Here is an 11,166-nt window from a genome sequence, read left to right as displayed (position 1 = left end):
TTCCATCTTCCCTAAATGTGCTTGTCACTTTTACATTCTTTGGTGATGGATCAGCTCCAGGGTGTGTCTACATCTGTTTCTTTAGAAAACAGCAATTTCTAGCTAAAGAATTTCATTCTTGACAGCCTCTCATCCCCTGGGGCTAATTTCCTTGGTAGATTTCTATTGTTTGGAGCCCTATCTTCTCTAAATCTTTTAAAATCTGTTTTCCTAAAATCTAGGATACATGTCAGATTATCTTTCGTTTTCCAGTTTTCTTTCACAAGTGGCAAGTGGTTATTTCCTTTCCTTACCCCTTCCCATCATTTCTATCCCTGCAAACACTTCCACCATATGCAGAATAAAATTTCCCTTTGCTTGTCCTTTCATGAAACAGGTCTGTTGTGATTATTAGGGATGATGATGTTAAAGCAGCTAGTTAAAGCTACGTGTACGTGGGCTAGAGCATTGAACTTGGGATTCTAAATTAGAATGATGCCTCTGACACTTTTAGCTGTTTGATCCTTGGGACAAAGTCATTGAGCTTCTCATCTGAATTATTTCCTCATCTGAAAAATAGGGGAGGAATAATAGCACCTAACCCACAGGATTGTTCTAAGGATCAAATGAGCTAAATTGTATAAATACTATATAAATACTAGCCATAATAATGATTTCAGTTTACCATAATCTTGAAACAACAACAACAAAAAGAACTAGGCTAGTCCAGATCTGTCCCAAAATATGCACTTTAATAAATACTCGTTGACTTGATTTATGGGATGGTTTGAGAAGGGAAGAGGATGGTTCCCTTAAGACAGAGAGGACTGAACTGTGAACCTATAGAGATCAAATGTTAGTCCGGTCGAAAGAAGTTCCTAATATTTCTAACAATGTAATTGTTGCTAACGATAAATGTTATTGTTAATAATATAATTAGTACTAACAACAATATAATTGCTAACTATGTAATTGTTGCTACCAATAATATTATTGCTAACAGTAAGAATTGTCTGACAGGCTGCAGGCTCCTTGGTGAAGCTGAGCTCCCCATCCTGTACCTAGGGTTCCGGAGGAGCAGGCTTTGCAGAGGGGTGGTTTGGGCTGAGGTGACCTCCAAAGGTCCCTGGTATCCCAACAACAGCTGCGATCCCTCCCCACCCCCTCTTTCCTTGTCCCTAAGTCCCTGCTCCGTCCTCTCGAACAACTCCTTCTCCTAACCCCTGAGGTGCCTTTATGAGCCTGCACTTCCTCTCCCCATCCCTACCAACGCAGGTGGGGAGCAACATTTTCCATTCCCAGTTGGGAAGGACTACGACTAAGACAGGAGTTGGGGGCAGGGGACCGAGCGAGAAATGAAACGGACCGGAAGAGGACGCGAGTACTTCCGGGTCGGGCACCAAGAGAGCCTACATGGAACCTCGTACATCTGCGAAGCTGGCGGAGTTGTGGGGTGGTCGCTGAGACGCAGGCAGCCACCACCGCTCCTCAGCAGTGTTTAACCTTTGCCGGGGATTTCTCCCACCCCACACTTCCCCTCTTAAGATCCACGTCCACTCCCCTCTCTGTCCCGGCCGGTCCCAGCGAAGCTGCCTCCGCCATGTCGGTGCTGGGCGAGTACGAGCGACACTGCGACTCCATCAACTCTGACTTCGGGAGCGAATCCGGCGGCGGCGGCGGCGGTTCAGTGTCCAGCCCCGGTTCCGGCTCGGCCGCTCGTTCCGGTGGGGGCTTCCCAGTGGAACAAGAGGAGTTGCATTACATCCCCATTCGCGTCCTGGGTCGGGGCGCCTTCGGGGAGGCCACGCTGTACCGCCGCACCGAGGTAGTGCGCAGCCGGAGCTCCCCCAACCCCCACCCGCCTGCCCCTCGGCATTGCCCTTCCTCCTCTTCTCCTTCCTGTACCCTTTTCTTCTTCCCCATCTTAGAGATATAGAATCCGAGGCTCTTCATCTGTGTTCCTCAGTTTCCCCATCTGTAAACTGAAGGCGTACTACTAGATTATCTTGAGTTCTTTCTCAACTCTAAAAAAAGAAAATTTAACGCAACTCTTCCCTTTACTCTAATTTTTTCCCCTCTGCCTTTCTCCCTTTACGTCTCCGTTTCCTTTCCTTTTTCCCATTTCTCATCTTTTATCCCCATTCTATAGCTGTAGAAAGGGAAGCTCTTAATCTTCCTGTTCCTCAATTTCCACATTTGTGAAATTAAAGAGCTCTGCTCGATTATCTCCAGTCCTCTCTCAACTCTATACAGAAAGGAAAAAAGAGAAATTTCCCAACTCTTCCTTTCCCCTAACTTTCTTCCCTTCCTCTTTCAAACCTCTTCTCTCCCCTTTTTCTGTTGTCTTTTCTTTATCTCTTTTGTATAGCATTCTTATCCACCTGACTAGAGCTCAGCATTAGTTAACATTTATAAGATTACCACTGGAACATGGTCCCTGGTGTTTTTTCTAAATGACTTTAACATCGCCATCACTGGGATGCTAGTGTTATCAGTTAACTGCCATTTTGATAAAGTTTGATCTAGGGCATTGTTCTGAGTGCCTGCTGTCTTTCCATCTCAATAATTAATTTTTCCTTCATACTGTTTTATTATATTTTTCATACTCTTTCCAAGCCTCTAAAGACCTTTCTGGTAGTATATTTCCAAAATGGCCACAACTCTCTGTATTCTTCCTAGTCTTATGCCTTTCTTCCAGAGCGCTTTCTTTCTGATACTAAAAAAAAGAAAAAGAAAAAGAAAAACTTGCAGTTATTGTTTCCAAATTCTAATATACCCACACATCTAGGACTTGCTCTTAAAGGTCATTGGGAAGTTCCAGAAACTATAGGATTCATTGGTTGGTTTCTTCAGTAGTTATTTATCATAAGAAGCCCATACCCTGTAACTTGAGAGTCCTGAAGTATGCTAGAGACTTTTGGTTGTACCCTTAAAGCCAAATGAAAAGAAGTCCAAATTCTGAACACTTAAAAAACATTTACCGATGACCTAAATATAATCCTGGTAGCATTATTATTCCATATTTCTCTGTTTGGACTTAAAGCCTAGCATGAATTGGTAGGATTTAGAGCCAGCTGGAATAGTTTAGGTCCAGTTTCTTCAACTGAGGATGAGTAAACTTAACCTTAAAAGTATTATTAAAAAGAGGAGTGAGGAAAGAAGGAATATGTTAGATAATTGTTTAGAAAGATCTCCCCCTCACAACTTTTGGAAGAGGTCCGGAAATATTCTGTATTCATTAAAGTATCATTTGTGAGAAGATTGCAGGAATGTTTTGAAAAAGTAAAAAAGCATATATTTTGCATTTATGAGATACTATTTTCCCTTATTTTTTAAAATTCGCTCTCACTATATGCTTGGTGGGAGATGATAGGTATTGTCTGACCAAGATCAGAGAACTTATTTAAAAACCAGTCAGATTCAGGTTCAAATTCTGCCTTTGAAACCTATGGGCTATGTGATGCTGGGCAAGTTACTTAAATTTTTGATGTTCTAAGCCAGAGGTATCAAATTCTGTGCATGCAGCTGTCAAAACTACCAGAACTAAAAGTAAAATTGAAATGTTTTTTAAAAAAGTAAAAATTCATTATAAACTTAACCTCAGACACTTCCTACCTTAATCTTACCCCTCTTTTGCCTTGGAACAGTTTTGATTCTAAGACAGAAGGTAAGGGTTTAAAAACTGTATTCATTACAACAGAATGTTAATTTGTGGTTTTCTAAGTCAATGTGCTTGTTCAAGGATCCATTTCTCTCTGGGTTTGACACCAGTGCTCTAAGCAACTATCTTAAGAATATAAATGACTGAGAAAATGCCAATCTGCATTGGTAGGAGTTGCTTCATATATTAGTTCCCCATATGATTGAAACGATAGGTTCAGTTCTTATCTCTAACTCACATTTATATGGTGCTTTAAGGCAGTGGTGTCATACTTGGAAACAAATCCCTGTGGGCCACGTATTGACTTAGAAAACCACAGGTTAACATCTATGTTGTATTATATTTTCATTTATTAAACATTTCCCAATTACATTTTAATCTGTTTCAGGCCTGCTGCTGCTTTTGTAGCCTATGAATTTGACACTTCTGCTTTAAGGTTTGAAAAGCCTTTTCCTCAGAACAGTCCCATAAGGCAGGTAATATATGCCATCTTTTAGATGGCTCATCTCTGTGTTCCTCAATTTCCTTATCTCTAAAATGAAGGAGCTTCAAATTAGAGTCCTTTCTCAACTTTAAAAGTTTCTAGAAGAGATGAATGCTTTAGCTTACTTTAACAGTCAGAGAATTTGTGGGGTAGGGGGAATAGTAAAGTGAATAGCAGAGGGCTAATTCTGGAGTAGCAGGTGGCTTTACATTAGCTGTATTAGAGGATTTGTGAAGAGAAATGGTAGGAGACAGTTGTAGAATAGGAAAAGGTAAAGTAAATACCTTGAGTACTTAAGCTATAAACTAAAGAGAATGGCTGAGCTGCTAACTTAAAATCTCTAATTTTAACTCGTGAACCTAATCCAACATTTTCATGTCGTTAAGAATTTGGAATTAAAGTAGTTCAATGCTCTTTTAAATAGCATGTGTAAAGTATTTTGTATATATATACACCCACTATTATTACTTCCTTTCTCCTTATTATGTTTTCTTCCTCCACTTTTCTCATTACAGTATCACTGTTGATCTTTGCATTCTAGCCTAATCTAGTTTCTATTTTGTTCTAGACCTAGAATTTGCATTTCATAAATCAGCTGCCATACCAAACAGTTTTTTGCTAAATACTTTCCCTACCTAGAGATTATTAATACAGATGATTACATATAGTCTCTACCTAAAGTTTGGTTTGTTTCTTTTAAAGGGGAAAAAAAGAGCCACAGTTTGTCCATTTGGCCTTTCTTAAGCTTGTGGACCCAGGTTTAGATTCATTGACTTCCAGGAAAGAAGAAAGCACCATACTTATATTACTATGTTGTAGGATGACTCATTGGTTGTGTGGAAGGAAGTTGATTTGACTCGACTCTCTGAGAAAGAACGTCGTGATGCCTTGAATGAAATTGTTATTCTGGCTCTGCTGCAACATGACAACATTATTGCTTACTACAATCACTTCATGGACAACAACACTTTGCTGATTGAGCTAGAGTATTGTAATGGTAAGTACAGATCCTAGTGACACTCCCTCTGAGATACTTTTATTAATCTCACAAAAGAACTGTCATCTGTAATATGAAGTTTAAATGTCTTTTTAGTGTTCAAGAGAAGTCTTCTGGTCTCTGGAAAGTTTTGAAATGATTCAAAATAAATGGGACTTTTAATTATTTCTATGATTATGAATTTCTGCACAGTGTCATAGCTTTGTTTCTGAAGAATAGTTCTTAGAAATTTTTTTAGCAACTTTTGTTTCAACACATTATAGAAAGTTGTAGTAATTGTATTTGTTGTTATTTAGATTATTTGTGTTCACTCTGCATCACAAGTCTTTCCTATATTTGAATTCTTCATTTTGTCATTATCATGACCCATTGATATCCTATTGCATTGAAAGACATTTATTGCATTCTTATTCTTTTATTTACTTTTGTTGTTACAAAAAATGATGCTATTAATATTCTTGTGCCAGTAGATCAGCACTTGCTGATTATCTCCTTCTGGATATTCCATAGGCATTTCAAACCTAGCATGTTCAGCCTTTCATGCCACCCTACTCCCAATCTACTTTTTCTCCAAAATTACTCCAAAATCTTCCATTTTTCCCTTTCTCTCTACTCATATAATTGTGACCTTAAACAAGGTAGCTAGTCAGTACAATGGCTAAAGTGCTAAGTCTAGAGGAAACACAGGGAAATCTTGAGTTCAAATTCACCCTCAGACACTTACTAGCTGATTGACCTTGGGGAAGTCACTTAACCTCTGTTTGTCTCAGTTTCCTCATCTGGCAAATGGATATTATAATAGCACCCACCTCTCAAGGTTATCTTTTTTTTAAACCTTTACCTTCTTGTTTTAGAATTGATACCAAGTATCTGTTCCAAAGCCAAAGAGTGATAAGGGATAGGCAATTGAGATTAAGTAACTTGTCCAGGGTCAGATAGCTAGGAAGTGTCTGATACCACATTTGAACTGAAGACCTGTCTCCAGACACAAGTCTGTATCAACTGAGCCACTTTGCTGTCCCACTCCCAAGGTTATCTTGAGGAGCAAATGAGATAATATTTGTAGAGTACTTAGCTTAGTGCTGGGTACTGTTAGATTGAAATTAATATTTCCAAGTTCTTGTTTTCCATAAAGTTTATTAATAATCACTTAAAATAGAAAAGGCAGATAAGCATAGATTTAAAGTCTCTTTCTTACTCTAAATCTGACCACATATAGCTCATCTTGCAGGATTCTCCATCTGTCTCACCTGCCTGCTCAGGAAAGTAGAGAGACAGGTGGGGTCCACCCACACCTTTTTAGTAACATTCATGGATACAGTGCTGGCATGTAAAAAATGGGATGAACTGGGTTGGCAATACAGGAGGGAAAGGGGATGAAATTCCCTCTACACAATCCTCCCTGTGATCCTTTGGGAGACTAGTTTCCCCATTGGATCATTTAAACATAACTAACATATCTCTAAAGATCTTCCTAGCTAAAAGTACATACAATATTGCACTTTCTAAGAGGAAGCTACAATAGTTAGAGATAAGAGAGAAATAAAAGAAGAAAACAAAAAATGATTGATAGATGCATTGACAATTTTTTTGGGTTATTGGTTTTCTTCTGACAATTGTTTCAAATACTTCATAACTCAGCCATGTTTCCCGGGGTGATTCTGGTGTTGGTCATCGCCTCCTCAGGGAGGATTGTGTAATTATCCTAAAATCCAAGGTTTAAAATCTTTTGGAGAAATTTCAGTAAAGGAAACTTGCCAACACCCCGAATCAAGAAAGTGGATCTTTTTGGAGAAGGTGCTGTAAGGATGCCTATGGAAGCCACACACTGCATCAAAAGATTCAGAATGAACTTTGGGATATAATGAACTGAACCGAAGGGAGTTGAACATAACTTATTCTGAATGTAAACTCTTATGCCAAAGGGGACTGCCCCTAAATTGGCATTTTGTCAATGTGTCTATCAATCATTTTTTGTTTTGTGTAAATGGAATTAGCTCAAGCCCATTCATAGTTAAAACTCTAGCCACCAGAGATAATGTCATCCCCACCTCCCTTAGTGGGGAGGGAAGAACAAGGGACTGCCCGTTGGGCAGTCCAAAACAGTGTAGAGGCTGCCATTTGTCCACTTGAATTAGAGGTGGACCCACAGGAAGTGACAAAAGACACTATCTCTTCAAGTATGTTGGTAACTTCCTGTGGAGGCAGTTCCTGCTTTGAACTTGGTGCTGAAGGATCTCTGCTGAGACCTCAGGCAGCTTCCCTTTTGAATTGTCACGTGGGTAAGTTAAGCTGACTTCCTTGGCCTACCTTGGCGTTTCCAGACTCTCTATCTTAAGTAGGCTTCTTGCCTCTCTGATTGCTAAGGCCTTGTGGTGTGTAGCCTAGTTTAATTAGCCTTTTAATCCTCTCTCCATCCAGGCCTCTGCAGGCCTGGACTAGCCTCTCCCTCTCTCTATTTCCCTACCTTCTACCTTCTTAATTGTAAATAAACTACCATAAAAGTGATCCTGACTTGGGTCTATTTTAATTATGGAATCAATCTGAATTATTGATTCCTGGCAGCCACACCTTAAATATATATCTATATAATATCTAATTTATAAAATTAACAGTTTTCTTCTTCTTTTATTTCCCTCTTATCTCTAACTATTGTTGCTTCCTCTTAGAATGTGCAATATTGTATGTACTTTTAGCTAGGAAGATCTTTAGAGATATAAATTAGTTATGTCTAAACGATCCAATGGGGAGACTACTCTCCCAAAGGATCACAGGGAGGATTGTGTAGAGGGAATTTCATCCCCTTTCCCTCCTGTATTGCCAACCCAGTTCATCCCATTTTTTACATGCCAGCACTGTATCCACGAATGTTACTAAAAAGGTGTGGGTGGACCCCACCTGTCTCTCTACTTTCCTGAGCAGGCAGGTGAGACAGATGGAGAATCCTTCAGGATGAGCTACACGTGGTCAGACTTAGAGTAAGAAAGAGACTTTAAATCTATGCTTTGCCTTTTTTATTTCAAGTGATTATTAATAAACTTTATGGAAAATAAGAACTTGGAAATATTAATTTCAATCTAATAAAACAAAAAGTAAGTGCTGTATGAATGTTAGTGATTAGCTATTATTATCCATTAGTATAATTATCACCTCTCACTGTAATAGTCTCCTAATTAGTCTTTCTGCTTATAATTTCTCCATTTTCCAGTCCACTGTCCACAGCACCACTAAAATAAGGTCATGGTGGGTGGGGGTAGGGTGAGCAGGATGGCTCAGTGGATTGAGAGCCAGACTTACAGATGGTAGGTCCTGTAGAGAGCCAGTTGGAGAAATAGGGTCAGGATAGGGCCTGTTATCTGGATTCCCTATGTGACCAATCCAGGCTGAGGCAGTCTTTGTGTTTGTTTCTGGTCACCTGAGCCTTGAAAAGCTCTGGTACCAGCAGGTTGGTTAATCCAAAAACAACTTGACCTCTCCAAGAGGCTATTGGGAGTCGTTTAGAGAAATAAAGTCTGTAATAGATATTTTTATCTGGATCCCATTACAAAATCATCAGCAAGTAAAACTGTGTGTATGATTTTTTCTGCACTGTATGTCAGGTAGCAGGCAGAATGGGCCATCTAAGGTAAAAATCTGGGACGCCCCTTTTGACTTATTTTCAGATCCCCACCTTTTCTCAATATTCTTATTGGAAAGCTTTGAGTCCTTAGCAGATCAGCAGCTACTGAGTTAACAATTTCTCTCCTTGATAATTAAGAAGCCTGAACTCTAAAAAATATAGTCAAGGCCGGACACAGACAAAGATAGAGATAAGACTTTATCTGACCAGGTGCAGTCCTGTAAATCAAGGCAGAATGCAATTAGTAAAAATCTCTATGAAATATGTTTCTGCTCCCAGAATTAACCCCCTACTAATTGGTGGTTTGAATTTGGCCTTTGACCCTGGACCTATCTCTCTACTTTTTAGAGTTTAATGGGTTTTGCATGATTTGTAACCCCTTCACAGCTGTGATTCTTTCTCTGTGTTCTTTGTTTGAAACCAGTATATAAATAAACTCTAAACTCCATAGCAGTTGGAGCAGCTATGAGGTTGTAGATACAAATCTGGCTTCAGACACCCTGGGCAAGTCATTTAATCCCCATTGCCTAACCCTTGCTGCTTTTCTGCTTTGAAACCAATACACAGTACTGAGTCAAAGATGGGAGGTAAGGGCTTAAAATAAATAAAATAAAATAAAATAAGGTCATAGATCTCTGATTCATGGGTCCAGCTATGTTACTTCCCTGCTCAAGTCTTCAGGAGTTCCTTATTGTCTATAGCAGTGATGGGCAAACTTTTTAAAGAGGGGGCCAAAGGAAAGGAAATGCTCATCTGTCAGTCTGTTTCTAAGGCAACTCTTTCAAAGTTTCATTGTATTGTATCCTACTCATTGTATTCATCAGATTAGGAATAATGTTGAGCTGCAGGATAGAACATTTCAGGGGGCCCACATCTGGCCCATGGGCTGTAGTTTGCCCATCACTGGTCTATAGATAAATTACAAACTGACATTTAGGCTCCTCCATAATCTAGAAGGCCTTTCTTACTTTTCCTACCTTATTTTTTATTGTTCTCCTTCACAAACTCTACATTCCAGCCAAACTATGCTACCAGCTGTTCTCTGAACTTGATATTGTCTCTTGCCTCCATTCATTCATGCAAACCATTTCCCAAGCCCAGAATGCACCTCCACCTTTCAGAATTATTGTCTTTCTTCAATGATCAGCCCATATACTACCTCCTTTACTGAAGCCTTTTCTGATCTACCCAATCCTCCTGCTTTTCTCATATTTCCTTGTACTAATTTATATGCTACTTATTTGCTTACATATCATTGGAAAAGAATGGAAATTTTTCAGTAGCAAGGGACTCTTTTGGTCAGGTCTTTTGTTGTCTTGGGGCCTCAAATATAATAGTTACTCAGTATATTTTTACTGAATTGGTATATAAGTCCTAATACAATTGCTGAGTCAAAGAGTATAAACAGTTTTGTAACTTTTTTATATGGTAGTTGGTATTTTATTTTCAAAACTTTATAATCTTAGACATTTTCCATATTTTGGCTCAGTCTTTTTTTTTTTTAAACTCTTACGTTCTTTCTTAAAATTAATAATATCAGTTCCAAGGCAAAAGGGTAGTATAGGCTAGGCAGTTGGGGTTAAGTGACTTGCCCAGGGTCACACAGCTAGGATGTGTCTGAGGTCAAATTTGAACCCAGGATTTCTCATCCCCAGGCCTTCCTCTCTATCTACTGAGCAATCCTGCTGCCTCAAAGCTCAGTTCTTAAATTCAGAGGTTTGTACAATTGAATATTAGACTTTTATCTAAGATGTTTTGTGCAATGATTTTTATTCTCTAATCCATGACCTTCCTTCTAGTTGTACTTATTTGTACAAGAGCTTTATAATTTTGTTATCAAAATAGTCTATTTTGCCTTTTATAATATTCTGTCACCGCTCTTATAAACTCATCCCCTAGCTATGAGTGTGTGAGTTCTCATCTTCCATCCTCCTCTAACTTTATAATAATATGATTTTGTATATTTAGTACATTTATTCTTTTTCATTTTTAAGTTATTTCATTTGTTGCCATAGCCAGATAATTCATGATCACTGATGATGCTTTGTTTGGCAACTGTGAAGAAATCCTCAGGGCTGCTGGGTAGCTCAATGGATTGAGAACCAGGCCTAGAGATGGGAGGTCCTAGGTTCAAATCTGGCCTCAGACATTTCCCAGCTATGTAACCCTGGGCAAATCACTTGACCCCCATTGCCTACCCTTACCACTCTTCTGCCTTGAAACCAATACACAGTATTGATTCCAAGATGGAAGGTAAGGGTTTTTAAAAAAAAGAAAGAAAGAAAGAAAGAAAGAAAGAGAGAGAGAGAGAGAGAGAGAGAGAGAGAGAGAGAGAAAGAAAGAAAGAGAGAAAGAGAGAAAGAGAGAAAGAGAGAAAGAAAGAAAGAAAGAAAGAAAGAAAGAAAGAAAGAAAGAAAGAAAGAAAG

The 11,166-nt window shown here is 39.0% G+C and overlaps 1 protein-coding gene across 1 annotated transcript in view; it reads left to right on the top strand.

Annotated features, from left to right (window-relative positions):
• Positions 1 to 1,579: 1,579 nt before the first annotated feature.
• The window catches only part of NEK9 (NIMA related kinase 9), a 44,696-nt gene continuing 35,109 nt past the window's right edge, over positions 1,580 to 11,166 (top strand). The window contains exons 1-2 of the mRNA XM_044664946.1: positions 1,580 to 1,804; positions 4,944 to 5,121. Coding sequence (XP_044520881.1) covers positions 1,580 to 1,804; positions 4,944 to 5,121 — 403 coding nt within the window. The remainder of the gene's footprint in view (positions 1,805 to 4,943; positions 5,122 to 11,166) is intronic.

This window comes from Gracilinanus agilis, chromosome 2, assembly GCF_016433145.1.
Source record: "Gracilinanus agilis isolate LMUSP501 chromosome 2, AgileGrace, whole genome shotgun sequence".
NCBI lineage: Eukaryota > Metazoa > Chordata > Mammalia > Didelphimorphia > Didelphidae > Gracilinanus > Gracilinanus agilis.
Note: the sequence above shows the minus strand (reverse complement) of the source record. Positions and strands in the feature narration are given on the sequence as shown.